We start from the raw sequence: 26,705 nt of genomic DNA, 5'->3' as shown, positions 1-26,705 counted from the left end.
GTATGCATTCTGGCTAAAATTCATTTATGAAGTCTGTCTTCATTAAAAATGTTGAACTGTTTGGCTTCTACAGCCTGTATGGTTCACAGTACATAGAGTGCTTTTAATCAAATCCATCAGAGCCTGTCTGATTACAGTATCTTTAACCCTTCTCAGATAGACAATAAACACATAACATGACAAACAGATATCCAGCACCATCCATTTGTCCAGCCTAAGAGGTGACCATTATATTCATATATGGTAATTTGAGAAACAAAATTCGTATAGGGTCACAGATTTGTGTATTATAACCCAGGGACATATCATTTGGTGGTAGAATGTCAAATAGAAAATACAACAACAGATAAAAATGAACAATACTGTACACAACACCAAATATCAACCAGTCTTTTAAAGCCTGAGTGTGGAACCAACCTAAACTAGATTGTTTTGGTTGGACAGTATATGGCAGATTTGATTGCTAAAGGTAAGTAGGTTCAAAAACGTATTTTTTGTGATCCATTTAATATGTACCTGTTATAGTCAACATCCTAGCACAAAAAGAACTCAGAAAACAAAGGCCCACAAACCAAAGAAATTCATAATTGTTGGCATATAACACTGTCTAAGGTTGAATTAACCTTTGAATATCTTAATTATTTCCATATGATTAGTCACATACATAGCTGCTCTTTTGGACTCACCATAACAAAGAGTGCACGTTAGTAAGGGTTGTACTTGTGGTTCAAACTGTTTTGCAGTTAACTCAATCAATGTCCCTGAGTCATCGATCTATGGAAAGATTAAAAAGCTGATTTCAAAATAAAGTGTAGTTAATGGGAATCTTTAAGTAGGAATAACATTTATAATTCATGTATGGTAACCCTGTACAGTAACTATTATCAGTACTATAGTGCGGAACTACATGAAGAGTTACTGGTTGTCCTCATTATGGCAGTTCCTATACTATGGTGAGAAAATTCAATAGTTTCTCTACATTAGATAATTACACTATAAACAGCATTCTAGAATGGAGATTACTAGAACGAGCTCGGTGCTGACGTTGAGTTACAATGGAAGGTATGAAGAATTCAGCTATGAGCAGTGAATGATGATCTGGACTATAATAATGGTCTGTAACTCAGGATCGGTATAAGATAAGCAATATGATATATTTACAAAATTAGGCCTTATTCATGTGGACGTATTTCGGAGTTTCGTGGTCCTCTGTACAACTCTAATTACATACTGAGGTTTCTGTTTGTCACATTTGTGTAAAACAAATCAACTGCATGTCATTTTATAGAGGCATTGACAACTTAAAAGCAGTGTTTTAAAGGGTAGATAGCTCACAGATATGTAACAAATCAAAGCAAAGTGTGCATGGAGCCTAGAATATGCCATCCTACTGCTAAGGCCCTCACTAATCTTTAAAATGAAGGGATCACAACACAAGTTAAGGATAAGTATGCAGTTTTTATATTTTATGATGGGAAGTAGAGGTATTAACAGGGAGTTCTCTAGTAGTGAACAACACCATCCTAATACTCCCACTGCTCATCATAAAATTAAAAAATTGCATACTCATCTCCTGGACCAGCAATGTTCCTGTGTTGCCACTTTGGCCACAGCATGTTTCCGTTCTGATAGAAAACTGAAAAGCTACAGCTGATCAGCCTAGGCATATAGGATCGACATTGCAGGAACAGCACTGGTCTAGGAGGTAAGTATTAAAGGGTTTTTATTTAACTATGAGCATTTGAGTTATTGAGAAGGGATTTTCCAACAGTGGATAATTAATCTTTAAGGTTGCTCTACAGTTTTTCAGTGTATTATGACTTTCCTAACCACTTCTTGGGCACGGACCTGCAGTTCAGTCCCATTTGCCTGAGCAGCGGTGCTTCAAGTATCTGTAATGTAAAGTACTGCAAAATATGTTAACGCTCTAGAAATAAAAAAATATTATTTATTATTATTCCTACACAACAATTGGTGAAGCACGCTTGATCTATTTATTCTCCAGATGTGGTCCCACGGGTCAGACCACCAATAAATGCAATGTTATTGCATATCCTGCAGTATATCATAAAAATACTAAATGTCAAAGCCCCTTTTAGAAGACAAATATGACAAAGCAATGCATAGATCTTATGGATTGGTCACTACAATAAAATAAATGTAAAGCCTTACTGAAAATGCTCGTTTGATTACAGGTGCAGGAGAAAAGGCAATGACTGCAGGTATAATCCCAAAAGCGTTGTATTCCATGGCGGCTGTGCTGATTGCTGCAGGGTCTTCAGTACGACCATTGCTGAAGAACACTGCGATTCTCCTTACAGTAGCTCCTTGGAGAGATCTCTTGAACACATTTCGGGATACAAATCTCATGCAGGATCCAAGGTCACGACCTTTGTTCGAACTCTCCAGAGATATGTTCTTTATCGCATTCAACAATTTATCTTTGTTTTGGAAGTCAGAAAACCTCACCAGATAATTAGTATGTTTGTTATATGACATCACGGCCACTCTTGCCCCAACAGGACAGTTACCTCCCCTAACGGTTACATTTGTCATAATGTATGTGACAATGTTGATAATTCGGTTAAACACGAGCGGTTTAACATCACTTGACATGTCCAAAGCAAACACCAGTTCGGTTGGATACACAGGACAGCTGTTTTTTCCTATGAAGGCAAAAATTTAGTAGATTCACATTTGATTTATTCTTCTTTACATAGCATCTTAACGAAAACTCGGAAGAAAAACTTTGCCAAACAATTTCAAATTGTTTTGTCTCAAATGAGATCTTCTCTGGCTTAGATTCAAGACTAACCATGATTTTCATTTTTCCCCATAAATTAATAGTTCATGTTATAATAAGAAACTTTACAATACATCTGCTTCTTTCTCCTTCTGGACTGATCATTCATTCTCAAAAATCTAACTTCACAAGTCATTTTTGTCTTCAGTGAATACTGATTTTCCCATTACCGAGATAGGAGATGACATTTGCTGCTCATAACATTTTATGAAAAGGAAAGATGGAAGGAGTAGCAGAATGTATCTCTGACTCTATCTTCTCCCTCCATTTTACTTCTCCTCTGTATATATAATTTTAAAAGCAATGGTCATCTCCATAATGGTGACATCTGACTTCACTAAACACGGATTTTACCCATGAATTGAGAGTGAGTGATCAGTCCAGGAAGAGAAAGAAGCAGATTTTTCTGATAAGATATATTGCAAAGTTGCTTTTTTTAACGTATATTATTGATTTAAAGAAATAAAAATTAAAAACAATGGTCACTCTTTAACAATGCTAATGCAAAATGGAAGCAGTATACTATATATGATCTCCAAAGTATTTACAGGTATTAGTGTCAATATTAATTCTAAAGTGCATAACGTGCCTTCAAATTTTAACGATGCAAGAGCAAAGGGTAATGTATCTCATAGAGATGTATAACATATATATACTGTATAGTCTATATTTCTAAATAGCATAAGAAGCTTAGGATCTAATCAAGTGTATCGCCTATCAGCAAAGTCTGTACACTAGAAGTGATGGGATTCAGCTTATACATGTCCAGGAGCCCCAACATGCGTTTTACCCTGCTTCCTTCGCCCCCTGAGGTAGCAGGGTGAAACGCACATTGGGGCTCCTGGACATGCATATGATAAGCTGAATCCCCTTACTTCTTCTATTGTACAGACTTTGCTGATAGGGGATAAAGTTGATTAGATCCTAAGCTTCTTATGTCATTTAGACTGTAAATATATGTTATACATATTTATGATATACGTTACTCCTTTGCTCTTGCATTGTTAAAATTTGAAGGCACAATACGCACTTTAGAACCAATATTGACACCAATACTTGCGGATACTTTAATGATCATGCATAGTATACCATTCCACTTTGGTGGTGTTGTTATTGATATGATAACTATATAGGAATACTCTGTACCTTTATACATATGTATATACTAAAAAGTTTATCTCACAATATTACATGAAGTATGAAAAAATTGCTACCGTGCCTAACAGCCTCAGAATATTTGATCTGAAACTTATGAGGTGTCTTAATGAGACATATTGATATACTGTGACATGTACATATCTTACAAATATTTGACCCATAGTCTACAATAATGTTATTGTGCTTACCAGTGCATGTCCCCGAGAGATTCTTGCTTTTTTTTATAAATTCTTGTATGCTTTTTTTCTATTTTAGAAAACTAATAAACTGATCTTTTTAATCAAATAGTATCAAAGTATTTGCACCAATTGTTCCACCTCCATGACCACGGCCAAGATGTTGAGGATGTTGTTAGTTATGTGGGGTGCATCCCGTGCTGGATTTAGGTTGTTTTAAGAAATGTTAATGGTAACAGAAGCTCATGCAAGTTGGCTGCACCATAATCATATTACAAAAATGGATAATAAAATCTAGAATCAGAAAATAAAAACAAATTAAGAAGAAAAATATTCATCTTACCTTGGCAGCACGCTGTAAAAGGAGACATATAATTGTATCAGAATTACAGAGGTTTTTCATTAGAATGTATTGTGCAGTTATTCTGTAATGACGGAGTTATTATTTATATGAATGTGATAGTCTAAACTTAGGGTTCCATGACAACCCAAACTATCCCATAAGGAGCAAGTGCATAGCATCCAATTTTTATGGATACTTTGCATTTCATAACATAAAAAACTATATTTGGTTCTGTACATTTTTTATAACTTCTGCTGTATAAAAACAGTATTTATTTATATATTTAACTCATTTATATAGCGCCATTAATTCCACAGCGCTTTACAGACATTGTGAGCCCCATCGGGGACAGTGCCAATAATCTAAATTTCCTATCAGTATGTCTTTGGAATGTGGGAGGAAACCAGAGAACCTGGAGGAAACCCATGCAAACATGGGGAGAACATACAAACTCCTCGCAGATGTTGTCCTTGGTGGGATTTGAACCCAGGACCCCAGCGCTACAAGGTTGCAGTGCTAACCACTGAGCAACCGTGCCGCCCTTGCATGTGGATGACCAATGAGAAGAAAATAGTCTGCGATTTCAGGATGAAATTTGGACAATATTTTTTGTACGCTCATGAGAACGTTACCTAAGAAAGAGTCACAGGTGACCCCTATTAATGACCCATCGTATTGCAGTTTTTTTTACCATTGATGTTTGTCTTTTCCCTCCATAGGGAAACATTGTGGCCAGGCTCAGCCTTGTTTTTGCCATCACCAAAAGCCTACAATGTATATCGGACAAGTAATTAGGATTACAAAACTATAGCCTTTATTTTAGGCGAGAAAGTAGCATGCAGGTTTTCCTTTTTCAAGGGAAATCAAGTCTTTCTACAGATTTGTGGCATGACCCAGGTTATTCACCCCAAAAACAAATTGCTACCTAAAATTGAACTACTAAATGTTTAGTGTTGTCTTTTGAGTGTATTTTATATCACCTCTAGAGATGAGCGGACATGTGGAAGCTTGAGTTCTGGTACATAAACTTGAACCAGAACACGAACCCCATTGAAAACAATGTGGACCCGAACTTTTGATCTGGAAAATTCTATCTCTGTTCCTCCGGAACTCCAAACATTGTAATAGACTCCTGGGAGAAGTCCGTGTTCGGCGTTCACATGTTACATGTTAGGGCAAGTTAGGTTAGGATATGGATTGAACCAGATGGACTTAAAATCTTCCTTCAACCTTAAAAACTATGTTACTATGTATGTTACTATGCTTAACACCGGACACTAACTGTCCGGTACGAACTCTGAACTTTTAGTTTGGGTTCACTCATTTCTATTCATCTCCCACTAAGACAAATTCATGATAATTATTTAACCCATGCATTTAATGCTGGGAATTTTTTTTCTGTTACCTCACCAAATAAAAGGAATATAGCAAAAGAGAGGAAAAGTTATCTGTACCTCAAGACGGAAGCAAAAAAGCTAAAACTTTCCAAGCAAAACAACAAACCCTCACTCAGCCCCATCAATATAAAAAGTTATGGGTCTCAAAAAATGGCGACACAAACCAATTTTTTACTTTCAAAGTTTTGAATGAACAAAAATAAGAATACTTAACTGTGCAGTAAAAATGACCTGTTAACTCAATGATGCAGGTAACGCGTAAATACAAAACCCAACCTGAGAATGTTTTTTTAACTATTTTATTTAACTTTTTTCATTCATATGGTAAAATTAATGGTGAGGTTGAAGATTACATCTCACTTCACAAAAAATACAAGCCTACAAATAGCTATATGGGAAAAAAAAATAAGTTCTTTGAAGGAGAGGATGAATAAATGAAAGCGCATAAAGACAAAAATTTCAGGGAATTATCTGTGCTGAAATGCCAAAGTTGGACTCCGAAGTTCTAATTTTGATGTCATATTGAAAAAAATATTAAAAACGGATTATACAGCCATTCTGACTTGTATTTTCAAAGTAAGTACACCAACCTCTTCAGGTCTAAGATACGTGTCTAAAAATGTATTGTGAAATCTAGTGACAGATCCACTATGAAAACCACACTGACTTATGATAGGCGTAAACCTAAACTAATATTGCTGGGAGTGCATAAGACTGACAACTAAATCATGTTTTATAAGCTTAATATACAGTAATACTATAAAACCATTTAGCGAATATAGTCATACTTACGACATGTCTCACGTATAAAGTCAATAAGTTCACATGACTGTACAGGAATAACACAAGAAATGATATTTATTTACTGAGCAAAGGATACAGATTTTGCAATTCTGACTCCATGGACAACATAATGATGGGTTTACATTAAAGTTTTGGCCTCGTCCTGTTTGTTAAGCAGCCCTCCGCTATCTCTTTCTCTGTTGCATCAAATCTATCTAAAGTATTTTCGAGCATCTAATTTTGTATAGTATCTATTGTAAGCCTGTGATTGCAAAAATACAGCAAGTAGTGTACAACTCAACTAAATGTTAAAAAAGGTTGTCCGGTCTAAATTTGTAAGTCGTTCTGAGTGACTGCAGGCTTATGAATACACCCAGCGCACATAATGTGCGCAGGGAGCATTCACCGGTTTCTGAGCCAGGAACGGCGGTGATGTGTGCATTGGACAAACTCTAGGCCAGAACCCGACTAGTGGATGCGGCCTCACTTCATACACTTCTATAGAGAGAGGCTGTGCCCACAAATGACCACGCCCACTGGGTGGGTATATCACTAGATGGGACGGGGCCTTGCTCCATACAAGTGTATGGAGCGAGGCAGCACCCACTAGTCAGGTAGTGGCTGGGAGTGTGCATAATGAAAACAGTGCATGTGCTAAGGAGATTGAGAAGTCTGCAGTCACTCAGAGTGACTACAGACTTATCATTTTACACTGGACAGCCTCTTTAAACTGTTAGGTTAATGTAATCTAGGAACGCCGAGTCCCTTTTAATAGGGTCATTTGTTGGACCTGGATTTTGGAATATTGAATAGGTTGGTAATTGGACCTGCCATTCATTACACAATGGGATTTTTGTATGGTCCCAAGTTAGTTCATGTAATTGTGCTGATCATGTCTAAATGTAGACTGGGTCAGAGCTTGGGAAAACACAGGAACTTATTTTGGGTAATTATACTGCATATTCATACAAATTTACCTATATTACCAATACAGAAAAATTGACAAACAAATGTAAAAAAAATTATTAAAAACTCCCCATTAGAAACCCACTATGGCAATGTGATCACATTTGTTGGTCACACAATGGCCCAATAAAACACAAAATAATATTAATAACAATAAATATGTTAATACAACAATGAAACATAATAATAGGAACTACACAAAAATGGCATTAATCATGATCTAACAATTAGGAATGCATACCCATATTGGCACAATAAGATTAGAACCAAAGAAACAAAATAGACCCCTAAAATTTAAATCTTAATGATATACTAAAAGTGAATAAATGCAAATTATACTTAAAAATGGTGCTCAAGACAGATACGGTCCATCAGGGAAAATAGAAATATGTAAATATTCTTAATATAATGACCCAATGTGGAGATATAAACTAATCTCTCCCTCGAATGCCCTGAGAGTCAGCCTAGCTATCAGCGGACGTTGGCACCCTATTTGTTAACATGATGGCGCCCCCGATCAACGTCGGTAGCCCTGAAGGCTCTGATGCACCCTTGACATACTAAACACAGAAAAAAACTTTCACATATATAGATAGAATGGTCAAAATACCCCTAATAGGGAGACAGAATAGTCTCATGGGGGAGATAGTAAAAAAATACTTTAGTCCTAGATATCTCGACGTCCTAAAATAGTGACCACTTAGTACTATGATGCTACGATGTTATACAGCCCCTGTATAAGGTAAACCTGAGGTGTATAGTAGTACCAATATCAAATCATTGGTTCATGTCCTCGAAAGTGTGACTATTTAGGGAAAAATATCTCAAAAGATGTAACTTTTAAGCAGACAGTACTAAAAAAAACAAACTTATCTTATACAGATGCATGGGCCAAAATGTAACCTACATAGGTTATTGATTATAGGAGACCCCCCACAGCTGAGAGATAAACCCCTCTTCCCAGAGATTCAAACAAAAAATGTGCATTACTGAATATCCATATTATTATCTGTTATAGTCTGACTAATAGATGTCCAGAACATTCAGTAATGCACATTTTTGTTTGAATCTCCACCATCTTTCTTATTTTTATTCTCTGTCTGTCTAAAATACGCAACGTATAAGGTAAGAATGTAATTTAAATAATACATACGGATTGTTCACTTTGACCTTTATTTCCTTTTGGTCCCTGGAAGTACAGTATATTTTGACACATGATTAAGTATTATACAAAATGCAAATAAATTCTCAGTTTTCCAACTCATTCTAGACTTTGTTTGCTTTTTTTAATTTCAGCACTGTGTTGGTGGCAGTAATGTAAGTTCTGTGCCCATAGTAATATACTTACCAGTCCTACTTCTGCTGTTCTAGGTGCCGCTCTGGTCATGTGCCTCCATCTTGTAACCGCAACTTCTAAATGACGGGAAGTCAGAGCTAATGGTCACAAGCTCTCAATGTAAGAGAGCCTTGTTCTGGCCTTGTTCTTGCTTTCATAGACTTACATTGAGTTGTGACCTCCGGCTTGCCCAGTGAACACTGGGGAGATCCAGCAGCTCACAAACTGTAGATGACAACTGGATCTGCTCTGAGAACAGATGAAGAGTTGAATACGGGAGCTGGTAAGTATAAAACTAGTGTCAGGGAACTTACATTAGTGATACCACTCCAGATCAGAAATAAATAAAAACCCCTAGAGGGGTGCTTTAAGCAAAAACAAATCACACTGCCTTGGGCAGGGTATTTAAATACAAGGCTAGAAAAGCAAACTGTCCTGTGTGAAGGAAAATGTAGCCGCAACTTTGGGTAAAGTAGTGCATAAGGGGTAAAATATTTTTATGGACTTATCAGTTCATTTGCATTGAAAATGAACATAAACTTTAGACTTAGTTTCCCTGACCATTTATGGTATGGTAATCATAAGTATTCCCATGTTATATAGTCTAGCATCAAATAATTATTTTTTATTTTTATAACTCTGTTGAATTAAGGAGTAATGTTCAACAGCCACAATACAAAAAAGTTGTCCGAACCAGCTGGATCAGTCAACAGACTCATATATATATAGGCCTCATGACTCTCCCTAAACAAATGGTGTCAGAGGAGAGAAAGATCCGGCTATTGGAATTTCAACAGTTACTTCTCTTGTCTGGTAGATTAGCCTCTGCCAGGGGAATCTGGCAGCAGCTCTCATAGAGAACCCAGGAACACTCTGCGGGGGAGTTGGGACACAGTTCGGTCTATAAAATTATCGTTCAACTGATAGCTAGATATGCCCAGCTTCCAGGATACAGAAATAAATGGTGTTGCCTAGCTCCATAGTAAAGAATACACAATGTTGTCGGAAAACCTCTTTTTAAATTATGTAGACTTTACATTTTTATATAGACATTTATCAAACTTACGCAAAAATTTGTAAATGTGACCTGCTACAAACTTGCGGCCTTCATCACTACTTGTGGTGCACAGGTTGTCCCGGATGAAACAAATTTATTCAGAATTGCGTCTCTTAATAAAGTTGTCAAATTTCACTCTACAAGCTTTTGAGTATAACTGGCACATAACCGCTGGTCTAAAATTGACTTTCTAATTTTTTCTTTACTTCATTTGTAAGCCTTTCCCCAACCATCTTGAATTGCTATCCCAAGCTTAAAACAATGTCAGAAACACTTATTTTAGTTTGCGTAAATCCTGCCTTTTTGAAGTTTAACTTGTAAGACAGTCCCATAAATGAGCATGTTTGCAACAGTGACATACTGTATATAGATGATAAATCTTCTATTGTACATTTTTACAGCGGCGCTCATTCAGTACTACAGATTATTATGCCTCTATATAATTCATTAATAGACTGGCTAGTAATTACTAAAACGTACCCTCCGACCTGGGCCTCCTGGTGTTCCTGGATCGCCAACTACACCTTTATCTGGAATGACCTATGGTGCAATATTAAAATTGTAATGCCAGGCATGTTTTTGTAAGCTTTTCTATTGGCAGATTACCAGCTCTTATAAGTGCAGTACATGTGGTAAGCTTTCTAAAACATATGGACAGATACAAAGTAAAGAGACAGAAAAAGGATACACATTCTAGAATGCTATATATAAGGGTTTACAGGTGCTGGCCCTACTTCATATGGGAGAAACCTAGTGACAGATTTCCTTTAACCCCTTCATGACATTCCCTACCAACGACATATAGATCATTGCCGAGAAGTCAGCTTACGTGATAGCCGAGGCCTAGCTGTCACAGCCAGGAGCGATGCCCGCACCGCCCCAGGCTGACAAACCCCCTAAAAGCCACGATTAATATAGATTGCAATATTTAGGAGGCTCGGAGAGAATGGGGAGCAGCCAATATGCACCCCCGTGGCAATTTTAAAAATATATTTAAAAAACAATAACAAAATAACAAAAAATGAAAAAAAGAATTATACCCATAAACACATATCTTCCTGTAAAAAAAATAAACAAAAAATTTCACACATGTAGTATCGCTGTGTCTGGAATGACTCGACTTATAAATCTGTTATGCTAGTTAACCCCTTCAATGAACACCTTAAAATAAATTTTAAAAAAGTAGCAAAAAACCTATGCTTTTCATCATACTGCAAAAAAAGTGGAATAAAATGTAAAAAAAATGGTATCTCCGAACACGTCATCTTGTCCCGTAAAAAAGCAAGCCACCAACCGGCTCCATCAGCAGAGATAAAAAAAAACATTTTAGCTCTCAGAATATAGTGATGCAAAAACAATTTTTTTCTATAAAATAGTTTTTATTGTTTAAAAGCTGCAAAACAAAAAAGATCTAAATGTGGTATCGCACTGCTCATACTGACCTGAAGAAATAAGTTGTCTTATAAATTTTGCCACCTGACGAATGAACGGCAACCCCCCCAAAAAAATTCCTGAATTGCTGATTTTTGATCATTCTGCTGCCAACAAATAGTGATGTCCAGTTTTTCCTATTAGCTTTTACAAAAATTAAAAACTTGGGGCTAAAACATCATCTTAGTGGTAAAAATGCAATTATTCTATATTCACCTCCCAATGGTATTACATTCTGTGAGGCACATTTGGTGTCAACATGTTGATTACACCCTTAGATGAATTCATTCGGGGATGTAATTTGTAAAATGGGGTCACTTATGTAGGGGTTCTGCTGTTCTGGCACCTCAGGGGCCATGGCATTATGACATGGAACCCTCAAACCATTTGGCCAAAATCTGAAGTCCTTCCCTTCTGAGCTTTGCTCTGTGCCTCAAAAGTAATTTTCGACCATATATGGGATATTGGCGTACTTAGGAGAAAATGTATGGTGCAATCAGTTATGCAATTTCTCCTGTTATGCCTTTTAAAAAATAAAAATTTGGCTCGAAAGCAAAATTTTAGTGAAAACAATTGTAATTTTCGATTTACTTAGCCCAAAGTTATACAATTCTGTGAATAGCCTGAGGGATAAAAATGCTCACTACACACCCTAGATGAATTCATTGAGAGATATAGATTAAAAAATGGGGTTACTCGTGGGGGGTTTCCTTTGTTTAAGATCTCGCCAAATACGACATGGTGTCTGTTATCTATTCCAGCAAATTTTGTGCTCCAAAGTCAAATGGTGCTTCTTCCTTTCCGACCCGTGCTGTGTGCCCAAACAGATGTTTTCCACCACATATGGGGTATCAGTGTAGTCAGGAGAAACCACACAACAAATTGTACAGTCCATTTTCTCTTGTTACCCTTGGGAAAATGAAAAAAACTGGGCTAAAGCAATATTTTTGTGGGAAAAATGTAAATTTTCATTTCTTCCTTCCACATTGCTTCCTGTGAAGCACCTAAAGGGTTAATAAACTTCTTGAATGTGGTTTTGAGCACAATAAGGGGTGCAGTTTTTAAAATGATGAGACTTTCGTGTATTTTCTGTCATATAGGCCCCTCAAAGTCGCTTCAAATGTGATGTGGTCTGTAAAAAAACCTGTCTGAAAACTTTGTTGAAAAAATTAAAAATTGGTGATAAATGTTTAACCCTTCTAGCTTCCTAACTAAAAAAATGATAACAAAATTATGCTGATGTAAAGTAGACTTATTGTAAATGTTATTTATTATCTATGTAGTGTAATATATAGTAACTAGCTGATTTCTGGGCATAAAAATTCAGTGCTTGAAAATTGTAACATTTTCATATTTTAAATTTAGAACTATTGTGAAGTACAATGTAATTCTCAGAATCACTGGGAGACATTGCGTTATTAACTTGTGAAGATTCACTGTTCAGAATGGTAAAATTTGCACTGGTCATGGAGCTGAAAACGGTTGGGGGTGAAGGGGTTAAGGGTCATTGTTGTATCCTTTAAGTACATTGTTTTTTTGACCTGTGTTTGTCAAATGGCTGCCTTTTTTATGACTTTTTTTTTATATGTACAGATAAGTACTCCTTGAGCAGCATGTCCATGGTCAACTTTCCTCCCACCTCTCATCTAACTCTTTCCTTGACAACCTCCAATCTGGCTTCCGCCCCCACCACTCCACTGAAACTGCTCTGACCAAAATTACTAATGACTTACAGCCAAAGCTAACAGACAGTTCTCCATCCTCCTCCTTCTCGACCTGTCCTCTGCTTTCGACACAGTCGACCACTGCCTACTGCAACAGCTTCTTTCTTCCCTCAGTATCAAAGGCCTTGCCACACCTTTCTGACTGCACATTTAGCGTTTCCCACTCCCACACTAACTCCTCACCTTACCCCCTCTCTATTGGAGTCCCTCAAGGCTCTGTCCTAGGGCCTCTACTTTTTTCCATCTATACCCTTGGCCTAGGACAACTCATAAAGTCCCATGGCTTCCAGTACCACCTATATGCGGAAGACACTCAGATCTACCTCTCTGGCTCAGATGTCGCCTCTCTTCTGTCCAGAATCCCGGAGTGTCTGTCAGACATATCCTCCTTCTTCAACTCTCGCTTCCTGAAACTCAACGTAGACAAAACCAAACTCATCATCTTTCCCCCATCTTGCGTATCCTCGCTACCTGATCTATCTATTATGGTAAACAGCATCACGCTCTCTCCCGCACATGAAATCCGCTGTCTCGGAGTAATTATGGTTTCTGCCCTGTCCTTTAAACCGCATGTCCAAACTCTTGCCACCTCCAGTCGCGTCCAACTCAAAAATATTGCCAGAATCCATCCCTTTCTCAGCCCACAATCTACTAAAACTCTTGTGCATGCCCTCATCATCTCCCGCCTCGATTACTGCAAACCCTCCTCTGTGGCCTCCCCGCTAACTCCCTTGCACCACTCCAGTCTGTCCTCCACTCTGCTGCTCGGCTAATCCACCTCTCTCCTCGCTACTCCCCTGCTTCACCCCTCTGTAAATCCCTCCACTGGCTCCCAATTCCTAAAGGAATCCAGTTCAAACTACTAACACTGATCTACAAAGCCATCCACAACCTGTCCCTCCCTATATCTCTGAACTACTCTCCCACTATCTTCCCTCACGTAATCTTCGATCCTCCCAAGACCTCCTACTCTCCTCCACACTTATTCGTTCCTCACACAACCGCCTCCATGATTTCTCCCAAATATCCCCCATCCTCTGGAATTCCACACCTCAACACGTCCGATTATCCACCACCCTCGGATCCTTCAGACGGAACCTGAAAACCCAACTCTTCAGGAAAGCCTACAGCCTGCAATAACCATTCTACCGCCTCACCAGCCACCCGAGCTGCTGCCATGTCACCAACCACCCGAGCTGCCGCCACGTCACCAACCACCCGAGCTGCCGCCACGTCACCAACCACCCAAGCTACCGCGTCACCAAAAACCACCCAAGCTGCCGCGTCACCACCGCCAGAGCTGCCGCCCCACCATCCACCCGAGCTGCTGCCTCACCACCACCAGTGCTGCAGCACAATGACCCCCTGTCTCTTTCCCATTATCCCGAAGAATGTAAGTCCGAAAGGTCCTCTTCCCTCTGTACCAGTCTGTCACTGTAAGTTTGTTTACTGTTAACGATATCTATAACCCTGCATGTAACCCCTTTTCACATATACAGCACCATGGAATTAATGGTGCTAAATAAATAATACATAATAATAATAATAATAAGTATAACAGAGATGTGACTTTCACTTTTGGGCAAGCAAGCCACTGGATAATGGCAGGAACAATGTATGCTGTAAAGCAATGGAAAAGGAAAATTCTGCAATTGTAGTGCTGCCAGAATAAGGATGAAAATTAACCATCTACTCTAAAAAAAAGTGGATGGAAAGTTACAGGGCATAAAAATTAGGACAGTTAACTGACATATAATCCTAGACACCAAAAGAGGTTTAAGCGCATCCTCAACCAGTTGGTGACAAATAGGTAACAATTCTAACTGCCCAACTAATTATTCAGCCTGCTGCTCATTACTGTAAACACAATGAATCCCACAGAACATGATAGACTCTGAACTCTCCAGCCGAAATCCAAACAACCTATTACTTCACTCATTGATTGGACACTAGAAAATATATTCAACTTCCAACCCTGGACTGCTGAGGAACATGCCCGCTGTAACAGTTTGCTGAAGACTTCTAGCTATTAGTGATGAGCGAATGTGCTTGGCTAAGGTGTTATCTGAGAATGCTCGGGTGCTGCGTGTCTTTGGCATGCTCAAATAATATGTTCGAGTCCCCGCACCTGCATGCCTTATGGATTGCCTGTTTGTTACAGCCATGACTCGACTCGAACATATTATTCAAGTACACCGAAGACACTCGGTCAGCACCTGACCATAGCATCTTATCTGAGCACGTTCGGTCATCACTACTAGCTATCTGTCAACCGGACTAGCAGCAAAAATAATTCTAGTGCTCATGCAAATGAGCATATAAGTTGGACATACGCTGTATAATTTTTAATCGGACAGCCCACTGACCCAAGTTATTCAACAGAGCTGTTCAGATAAACATTTTTTTTCTTGGTTCAACTGTCCATGAGAAAATAAATCGCAGCATGGAAGTCTCGGAAAAGACTCACTAATTCAAGTCTATGGACACTTAAAAAAATAGATCCCACGTGGAACATCCAAGTGGCATCCGATTTTCATGGATACATTTGTATTATAAAGCTAGCAAAACTGTATGTGATCATGTACATAATTTTTAATGTATCATGAACGTCACATGGACATAAAAAAGGACACACGGATGTAACAAGGATGAAAATAAAATAGAAAAAAGTTGTGTTCTGGATGAAACTCATATGATTTATTTTTTATCAAAAAGAATAGTAAGAGATCAAACTTATTAAAAGTTCACATTCACCTGTTCTAAAAACCTAAAAAGTTAGTGTGAAAATGGTAATGAAATGTTTGATACTTACACGTTGTCCTTTTTCACCATTTTTTCCACGTTCTCCTACCACACCAGGTTCTCCTTCCTCTCCCTGGAAACAAAATATATATAATGTCTAGTCTTTCAAAATATTTAATGTTTATTTTTTTCTCAGATATTTAGTTTGTTTTTAAATTTACTGAATTCAATAGAAAACACTAGATTAAAAATGTTCTTTTATTTTTAAGGAGTGTTGTGGGCATGGTCTGTGACCTGTACTGGGGTCATTGCGCAGAGAGGAAGGAGGTGGTTATCTTTCATTGTTATCCTAAGGGTATGTGTCCACGTTTAGGATTGCATCAGGATTTGGTCAGGATTTTATGCAGGTAAAATCCTGACCAAATCTGCACCTGAGGTCACTGGCAGGTCACCTGCGTTGTCCTTGCGTTGTTTCTGCAATGTAAGGACATGCTGCGTTCTTAAAAGACACGCCGCATGTGCGTTTCCGCGGGTCTGCCGCATGCGTCTTTTAAGGCATAGTGGAGACAGGATTTCATGAAATCCCCTCCACTATGCTGTAACATCTGGACGCTGCGTGTTTGACGCTGCGGCTCTACGCGGCGTCAAACACGCAGCGCTTCCTGAACGTGGAAACATACCCTAATTGTAATGATAAGTTGATGATTGCTAAAAACTCACTTCTACAGAACAGGAAGCAGACTATTATTAAGCTTAGAAAATGCAATTTTTCAGGATAATTTCAATATAAAAACTTGATAAAAAAGTTTTTTTTCATTAAAAAGTCTTTTTTATTCATTACATTTTTATAATTACTTTCTGTGCCAATTGATAGTTCAGATGGAAAAAAACAAAGCTAGACAACATCTTAGAAACAAATGCAAAAAGTTTCCCACAAATCATATATTCCATACCTTTCCAAGCATTTTGGCACTGATTCTTCAAAACAATTTCGCCCGTTTTGGAGTTGCTCAAAACGTTTGTACGTTTTGGTGTTTTCACTCAACTTTTCTCAGATTTGCCAAAATGGGCAGAGCTGTGGTATGACAGAGGCATAACGGGGATGTGGCTGTGGCACTCCTTATGTCAAAAATGTTACTCCAGTCAGAGGCCGGAGAAAGATTTGTGGCATGTTGCATGCTACTTGTCAAACACTTCTGATTCATAAACAACATGCACCGAGCATGAACTAAACCAGTGAAAGGAATGATGACAGGGAATATTTAAAAATTTAAATATATATCACTTTTATTACATAGCAATAACAGAAGATCAATAAAATATTAAAATCAAACAACTGTGTATATGTATATTTCTTACGTGCACTTATCAAAAGAGTATATATATATATATATATATATATATATATATATATATATATAGTGCAATGTATGATTGCACAGGGCAGGTCAAAATATATTATATACTGGATACCCCAGTGGGCATAATGGATATTAATATAAAGGTGGAGAACATACGGTATGTGACATATAATAAAAAAGCCAAAAGTGAAAATGTGTATAAAAATATATATACTTGATAAATATATTAAAAATGTATATAACATAAATAGTGGAATAATTATATATATTTTAAATTATATAAAAGCATGTAAAAGGTGCAACCAAAAAAGTGCTATGTGCTGGTTATATAGAGGACAGCTTGCTATTATAAATGGATGCCGTGCATATTACACACAAAAAAAGTGCTATATGCATATATGATCAAATGCCACTTACTTATGAGGCTAGGGGAAATATTTCCAGGACCGCCAAATGTTTGATGATGTGCACCCCAACGCGCGTTTCGGACCCAAAGTTCCTTCGTCAAGAACGACGACAAAGGAACTTTTTTGGTTGCACCTTTTACATGCTTTTATATAATTTAAAATATATATAATTATTCCACTCTTTATGTGATATACATTTTTAATATATTATTCAAGTACCGTATATACTCGAGTATAAGCCGAGATTTTCAGCCCATTTTTTTGGGCTGAAAGTCCCCCTCTCGGCTTATACTCGAGTCATATACCGGGAGGTCAGCAGGGGAGGGGGAGCGGGGGCTGTGTAGTTATACTTACCTGCTGCGGCGCGGTCCCTGCAGTCCCTGGCTTCTCCGGCGCTGCAGATTCTTCCTGTACTGAGCGGTCACATGGCACCGCTCATTACAGAAATGAATAGGCGGCTCCACCCCTATAGGGGAGGAGCCGCATATTCATTGCTGTAAATGATCGGTGCCATGTGACCGCTCAATTACAGGAAGAAGCTGCAGCGCCGGAGAAGCCAGGGACTGCAGGGACCGCGTCGCAGCAGGTAAGGGGAGCGCAGCGCTATAATTACCTGCTCCTCCCTCCGTCTGCAGCGTCCTCTAGCAGTGACGCTCAGGTTAGAGAGCGCTGTGACGTAGTCAGTGCGCGCCCTCTGCTGAGCGTCAGTGCTGGAGACGGAGCCGCAGAGGAGCAGGTAATTATTGAAAGCGCCGGCGTCCTGAGAAGAGAGGTGAGTATGTGATTTTTTTTTTTTTATTGCAGCCGCATTCTATATGGCACAGCATTATAAGGAGCACCTATGGGGCCATAATCAAAGGTGCAGAGCATTATATATGGCACAGCATTATAAGGAGCATCTATGGGGCCATAATCAAAGGTGCAGAGCATATATGGCACAGCATTATAAGGAGCATCTATGGGGCCATAATCAAAGGTGCAGAGCATTATATATGGCACAGCATCATAAGGAGCATCTATGGGGCCATAATCAAAGGTGCAGAGCATATATGGCACAGCTTTATAAGGAGCATCTATGGGGCCATAATCAAAGGTGCAGAGCATTATATATGGCACAGCATTATAAGGAGCACCTATGGGGCCATAATCAAAGGTGCAGAACATATATGGCACAGCTTTATAAGGAGCACCTATGGGGCCATAATCAAAGGTGCAGAGCATATATGGCACAGCTTTATAAGGAGCACCTATGGGGCCATAATCAAAGGTGCAGAGCATATATGGCACAGCTTTATAAGGAGCACCTATGGGGCCATAATCAAAGGTGCAGAGCATTATATATGGCACAGCATTATAAGGAGCATCTATGGGGCCATAATCAAAGGTGCAGAGCATATATGGCACAGCATTATAAGGAGCATTTATGGGGCCATAATCAAAGGTGCAGAGCATATATGGCACAGCATTATAAGGAGCACCTATGGGGCCATAATCAAAGGTGCAGAGCATATATGGCACAGCATTATAAGGAGCACCTATGGGGCCATAATCAAAGGTGCAGAGCATATATGGCACAGCATTATAAGGAGCATTTATGGGGCCATAATCAAAGGTGCAGAGCATATATGGCACAGCATTATAAGGAGCACCTATGGGGCCATAATCAAAGGTGCAGAGCATATATGGCACAGCATTATAAGGAGCATCTATGGGGCCATAATCAAAGGTGCAGAGCATATATGGCACAGCATTATAAGGAGCATTTATGGGGCCATAATCAAAGGTGCAGAGCATTATATATGGCACAGCATTATAAGGAGCATCTATGGGGCCATAATCAAAGGTGCAGAGCATTATATATGGCACAGCATTATAAGGAGCATCTATGGGGCCATAATCAAAGGTGCAGAGCATATATGGCACAGCATTATAAGGAGCATTTATGGGGCCATAATCAAAGGTGCAGAGCATATATGGCACAGCATTATAAGGAGCACCTATGGGGCCATAATCAAAGGTGCAGAGCATATATGGCACAGCATTATAAGGAGCATTTATGGGGCCATAATCAAAGGTGCAGAGCATATATGGCACAGCATTATAAGGAGCACCTATGGGGCCATAATCAAAGGTGCAGAGCATATATGGCACAGCATTATAAGGAGCACCTATGGGGCCATAATCAAAGGTGCAGAGCATATATGGCACAGCATTATAAGGAGCACCTATGGGGCCATAATCAAAGGTGCAGAGCATATATGGCACAGCATTATAAGGAGCATCTATGGGGCCATAATCAAAGGTGCAGAGCATATATGGGGCACAGCTTTATAAGGAGCATTTATGGGGCCATAATCAAAGGTGCAGAGCATATATGGCACAGCTTTATAAGGAGCATCTATGGGGCCATAATCAACGGTGCAGAGCATTCTATATGGCACAGCTTTATATGGAGCATCTTATGGGGCAATAATGAACGGTATGGAGCATCTATTTTTATTTTTGACATTTACCGGTAGCTGCTGCATTTTCTACCCTAGGCTTATACTCGAGTCAATAAGTTTTCCCAGTTTTTTGTGGCAAAATTAGGGGGGTCGGCTTATACTCGGGTCGGCTTATACTCGAGTATATACGGTATATATATTTTTATACACATTTTCACTTTTGGCTCTTTTATTATATTATATGTCACATATGGTCTCTACCTTTATATTAATATTCATTATGCCCACTGGGGTATCCAGTATATAATATATTTTGACCTGCCCTGTGCAACCATACATTGCACTATATATATATATATATATATATATATATATACTCTTTTGATATGTGCACGTAAGAAATATACATATACACAGTTGTTTGATTTTAATATTTTATTGATCTTCTGCTATTGCTATGTAATAAAAGTGATATATATTTAAATATTTAAATATTCCCTGTCATCATTCCTTTCACTGGTTTGGTTCATGCTCGGTGCATGTTGTTTCTGTCTCTTTAGTGGTTTCACTATGTTGTCTGACACAGGTGGTGACCGGGATTACTATTGATATTGGTTTATGGGAAAACTATTTAAACATTAGTTATTATTCTATATATAATACCTGGTTTTTACTTCTGTGTCTATTTGATTATTACTTCTGATTCATGAAGAGGCATGTACCTCTTCATGAATCATGAGCATCTGACTGCATCACACCACTCATCAAGATGGCGAGAAAGTTGACGATCTTGATGAATCTGGGCAATAAACTTTGCTTATTCTTTATTCTCAAAGCTCCCTTGTTTCTTAATAATACATTTTTAGCATCAATGCATCTTAATAAACAATGACTGAATATTGAAGTATTTAGTAAGATGTAACACTATTTGCCGGTGAACCCTGCATGGTTTCCCTTCCCCTCAATGCAGGGACGCTGACATACTCACCTCCCTGCCCATGTGGTGTGGTACCCGATGTCCTCACTGCTTCCCCCTTGCTCCTGAGTCCTGGTGGTGCGTGTGCAGTGCGTGCACATAGTAAAATGCCCCTAGCCAATAGCTGCAAGGCATTTAGTATTTGCGCGCACCAGCAAGATGGCTCTCAGCCAATAGCTGGAAGGCACTTTGTTTAAAAAGCACCCTCCCCAATAGGGAGGTGCCAAGCAACCATGAATCATTAGACAGTTTGGTAGTCTACTAATGAGTTTTAAGGTCCCCTGGTCCTGGTATGGTCAGTGTCCTGAACCCATAGTTTAGTCCCTTGTCCTTGTGTTGCCAGTCCTGATCTCGAAATCCCTGGTCATAGTGTGGCCAGTTCTCAACCCAAGGTGCCTGGTCCTTGTGTGGCCAGTCCTCAACCTGTAGTCCCTGCTCTTAGTGCAGACCCTGAATCAGTATCTGAGACCTAGTCCTATCCGTCTCTGCATACATGACCACTGGGGTCAGCAGCTGCAGTACCAGGAACTGCCTAGGAGTGCCTAGGAGTGGTGCCTGGTAGCTACCTGCAGCCATGACTCCACCATCACAAGCTCCAGTGAATACCAGGTAGCCGCTTAGTTATGCCCCTCCTAAGTAAGTCTGGCCCCGTGACACAGTGGATCAAACAACCACATGCATCACCTGCATCCGTAACATAAGTTATATAGCTTGAGGACATTGTAGGGATATTTATTAAAATCCTAATATATATAGACTCAGCAACCAATTTATTAAACACTCACATAGCCTACTATATACAAAATGAGCCCCACATAGCCTCCTATTTACAGTGTGAGCCCCATATAGCCTCCTATATACAGTTCGAGCCCCCACATAGCCTTTATGTACAGTTTGATCCACACATAGCTTCCTATATACAGTAGGAGCCCTCACATAGCCTCCTATATAAAGAATGATCCACAACATTATCTCCTATATACAGTATGAGCCCCACATAAAATACTATATACAATATGAGCCCTCACATAGACTCCTATATACAGTATGAGCTCTTGAGCTCCACATAGTCTCCTATATACAGTATGAGCCCCACATATCCTCTTATATATATAGTATGAGACCTCACTATATACTGTATAACAAAACATGCTTACCCCATTCCAGCTCTTTCCTCTGGTCCCTGGAGCTCTAATTCTTCTTGTGTACATGCCGGCTTCGTATCGATGACACAGTTGCTCCATCATGTCACAGAAAAAGGCAATGGGATCTCCCCTAGAGCTGATCAGTGTTTCTGTATTGCCAGCAGTGAAACTTTAGGAAAGCTCCCTGTCTAGGGATTAGCTCCACCGATGGCACACAAACCAGTCTAGTGGCCCCCAGGAACCTTAGGCCCGAGGTGGTAGCCCTGATTGCCCTCATTATAATCCACCTTTGAATGTACAACATAAACTTATATCCAATCATTGGATGAAAATAATTATACCTTGAAACCAATGATTCCCTGTCGTCCTTGAGGCCCCTGTGGCAACAAAAATGAGCAAAGCATGTTACATTATATACAAGCAATATAAAGTAATATGTACAGTACATACAGAGCAAAGGGGTTTCATATCAATACCAAATTTATGGGTTTGCATTCATATATTAAAAGACTATGGGCTGTCTTGATTCTTAATATGAGAATCATATTGCCAAGTCAGTTGTGCTATATAGTGAAGATGGTAAACAAAAAACAGTTGTTGAAATTGTTTCTTTCTAACAATTTCAATGCACTTGGAATTTTCCAGTATCCTATGTGGTAGAATGAATGGTGACATTCAAAAGTACAACTCGTCCCGTAAAAAACAAGCCCACATACGGCTAAAGCGATGGAAAAATAAAATAGTTATAGCTCTTGGAAGAAGGGGAGGAAAAAAAGAACACGAAAAAACTGAAAAGCGCCATGTCATATCCAGTTTACAAGCACCACTTCAGCATTCTTCCTTATTGCACCGCTGGAGTGGTGCTTTAAATGTATGTCCCCTGCCCCCCATCTCATACTCGTCTTCCGGCTTTTTCATCCATTTTCACCGCTGCTCCCATGTGCCTCCAGCACAATACAAGTCTATGAGTGCCTCGCTCTGGCTCTCGTACACTTGCATTGCACTTTTGTGACGTAGCTTCAGACTTCCGCACAGTCAATGGCTGCGCTCAGAAGATGGCGCAGGGCGACCAGAGCGGCACAAAAAAACTGTGTGGGATTTAGAATTAAAGCGACACTCCAGTGCTGAAAAAAAAAACAAATGCCTAAGTGGTGCTTTAATCTACAAATTGGCAGTCACTTTATGTGACATGCTGTGAGGATTCTATGGTGCCGCCAGGAGCAGTGGGGCTTGAACACAAGTATGCAAATCACATGCTTGTGGTCACATGACATGGAGACTTGCAGCATAATAGGGGTCAATCCCTTTAAGGCCACGTTCTGTATTTGGTCAGTATTTTACATCAGTATCTGTAAGCCAAAACCAGGGGAGGAACAATTAGAGATAAAGTTTAATAGAGACACGTCACCACTTCTGCATTTATCACCCACTCCTGGTTTTGGCTTACAAATACTGATGCAATATTCTGACCAAATATTGAACATGTGAACATGGCCCAAGCCTGCCATCTTAATACTTCTATAAAGCCTTGCCACAGCACAATATTGAATCAGCAATCCAGCACAGCTTCTACTTAAAATACAAGTCTTCCTGCTAGAAAACAAGCCTTTATGCGGCTATGATGAGAGAAGAAAAAGTAAAAAGTTAAAAAGTAAAAAACAAACAAAAGGAATTAAATAAAAAAGATAAAATAATTTGCGTGACTTTATGTCATACTGATTGAACAAACTCACCTTTATTCCTTTTCTTCCAGGTGCTCCAACTGCATTTTTACCAGTTTCTCCCTATTCAAATGCATAAATTAAATTTGGAAGCATTATACAGTGAATAATAATGGTTCTTTATGAAAAAATTAAACTCCACACTGACTGCAAAGGGGGACGGATGAAGAGTGACCTAAGTTATTGAACACATGGCAGAAAGTTCATAATATATTTGGTATATAGCCCGATACACGGTAACTTCTAATTGAAGTACAAATCTAAGCATTTTCCTAAAAGTATATACTTTAAGCCACTGGCTGCTTTCACATAAAGTTTGGGAAGTCATAAATTGATGTGTCAGACTGATGCAGTCAGAGAGGTATTAACAGGGGGTAAATCACACAACTGCCCCTACAGTATCTTGGGAGTTGTGAGCTTGGCCTCTGCTGAATGTTGTGTTTCACATGGTTACTATGCACAGCAGATACGGGGCGGAATTTAATACTTCTCCTGCGGTAAGATATGCCATTATACAGCAGTTTATGGGTTTTCTGAAACACTTGCAGAAGGGGCTAAGTAATATAAAGCCTGAAATAAAAAAAACACATATCTATTTAGTGTACATAAAAAGAGAATTTTGGTTAGCAATAGGCTACTCTTTGTGACTGCAGACTTGTGAATCCTCACATTAAGTGCACTGTGAGCTGTGAGGATTCTCCAGTGCCGATGTATGCATGATGTCAGGTATGTGATTTGCATACATGTAGTCACGTACTGACTAGATGAGCGCAGCCTCGCTCAATGCTGTCTAGTCTAAATGTGGCGGGAAGTATGCAAATCGTATACTTGTGGTCACAAGACCGCTATTCCCTGCACCGGCACCGAAGTATCCTCACAGAGTGCAGTGCTTGAATTGTGAGGATTCACAAGTCTGCAGTCACATAGAAAGACTGCAGACTGGCAGCCTAATGCCGGGGTCACACTACTGTAGAATACGGATGAGTGCTATATCGCATAGCACTCGGACCAGTGTTAATCTAGGTGGCAGCTCACATCACCGCATTTTTTCTCCGGTGTATTCTACGTGCATATAAAATTGCAGCATGCTATGATTGTCACCGAGACTCAGCAGAAACTCGCCAATGCAAGACTACGGGTGTGAGAAAGAAATCACACAGCACTTGGACCATGCAAGTGCTGTCCGATTTTTAAGCACTGGTGAAAAGCCGGCAAATCATGTGTCGCATACAGTAAAATCACACTGACAGGTTAGAATAGAGTAGACATATACACATAGAATACATACACACACACACACATATATATATATATATACATATATATGTGTATGTATATATATATATATATATATATATATATAGATGTCAGTGACACACACACATATATATGTATATATCTATCTATTATACAGCTCTGGCAACAATTAAGAGACCACTGCAAAGTTTTCAGTTTGTCTGATTTTTCTCTTTATAGGTATATTTCTGAGTGAAATGTAAATTGTTCTTTTAATCTGTAAACTACTGACAACATGTCTCTGAATTTCCAAGCAATAATTTTAGTTTTTATTTTCTGTAAATGAGAAATGGTAAAAAAAAAAAAATGCATTGCTTGCAGATCTCAAATAGGGATTATGTTTCTTGATTAATTCCTCCTTTCCAGCATTGTTCTCTTTCTTTTAAGGTTGGGAGTCTGGGAGGATTTTCACTTACGCAGGGGTCACACTTGCGAGTGCAATGCGAGAAACTCGCATCAATACCCGGCACTGACGCCCTCACTCAGGAGCGGAGCACTAAGCTGCATGTATTTCAATGCAGCTGAATGCTCCAGTCCTGAGTGCTGGCAGCAGCCGGGTATTGATGCCAGAGACTCGCACGAGTTTCTCGCATTGCACTCACAAGTGTGACCCCGGACTTAGTCTGTTTAATTTCTGGTCCTCTGTATTTATTCCTGTCTATCCTGTATGATCGTTGTTTACTTTCTTACCCTGGGTTCCTGTGTCTCCTGCACGCTCTCCTTTCCCTTTGTAAGATTTGTGTTGCGGCCTCCCATCTGGTTCCTCAGAAGGTACAAGGAACCCCTCACTGGCCTTTTAGGGAGTCGGGCCTGAGGGGGTATTTTTTAGTTGTGTGTTTAGGGAGTTTCTTAGTTTGTACAGGGACCAGTTGGGTGCAGGTACGGTGTGTCTCTTTGCAAGTCCTTTCTTTCAACTGTTACCCATGTGAGTGTGTGAACACGTCCATAACACTTTGGTCAGGAACTTTTTTTAAACACATCCAATTGTGGAACTTATTATTATTGAAAGATCTATTGATTAAAATGTTGATTAAAATTAACTTTGTTCGTGGGATAGCCAATTTAAAAGAAATCTCACTGCTAGAGAAATCTCACTGCCCTAGAAATTGTGCATAATTGCAATGTGATTGGACCTGTTCACCTTTCTGGCATCTGATTTAAATTTACTATAACTATGTCTAACCATAAATCCTCTTCTCCCCTCTTCCCCAGGGTTTCCTTTCTCACCAGAATCTCCAGGTTCTCCCTACAAAAGAAGAGAAAAAAATATTATTTATTTAAACCTTGTTTGTTATACACTATTATAAGGAGATGGAAATGCCATGTTCCCCCTTGAAGACCCGTGTATTGTTACAATGCAAATAATTAAAACACACAAACATTATTAGTGATCAAGCTGTGCTCTGACCAGCAACAGGTAGTTGACAGGGACAGTTATT

At 39.1% G+C, this 26,705-nt stretch overlaps 1 protein-coding gene across 3 annotated transcripts in view; it reads right to left on the bottom strand.

Moving 5' to 3' along the window:
• The window catches only part of LOC138642127 (collagen alpha-6(VI) chain-like), a 175,589-nt gene that overhangs the window by 19,803 nt on the left and 129,081 nt on the right, over positions 1-26,705 (bottom strand). For all 3 annotated transcript variants that reach the window (XM_069730064.1, XM_069730066.1, XM_069730065.1), the window contains exons 25-34: positions 26,450-26,512; positions 23,983-24,033; positions 22,591-22,626; positions 15,987-16,049; positions 10,500-10,559; positions 8,780-8,815; positions 6,670-6,706; positions 4,481-4,492; positions 2,173-2,666; positions 687-774 (exon numbers count right to left, since the gene is read on the bottom strand). In XM_069730064.1, the coding sequence (XP_069586165.1) occupies positions 687-774; positions 2,173-2,666; positions 4,481-4,492; positions 6,670-6,706; positions 8,780-8,815; positions 10,500-10,559; positions 15,987-16,049; positions 22,591-22,626; positions 23,983-24,033; positions 26,450-26,512 (940 nt within the window). The remainder of the gene's footprint in view (positions 1-686; positions 775-2,172; positions 2,667-4,480; positions 4,493-6,669; positions 6,707-8,779; positions 8,816-10,499; positions 10,560-15,986; positions 16,050-22,590; positions 22,627-23,982; positions 24,034-26,449; positions 26,513-26,705) is intronic.

This window comes from Ranitomeya imitator, chromosome 6 (assembly GCF_032444005.1).
Source record: "Ranitomeya imitator isolate aRanImi1 chromosome 6, aRanImi1.pri, whole genome shotgun sequence".
Lineage (NCBI taxonomy): Eukaryota > Metazoa > Chordata > Amphibia > Anura > Dendrobatidae > Ranitomeya > Ranitomeya imitator.
Note: the sequence above shows the minus strand (reverse complement) of the source record. Positions and strands in the feature narration are given on the sequence as shown.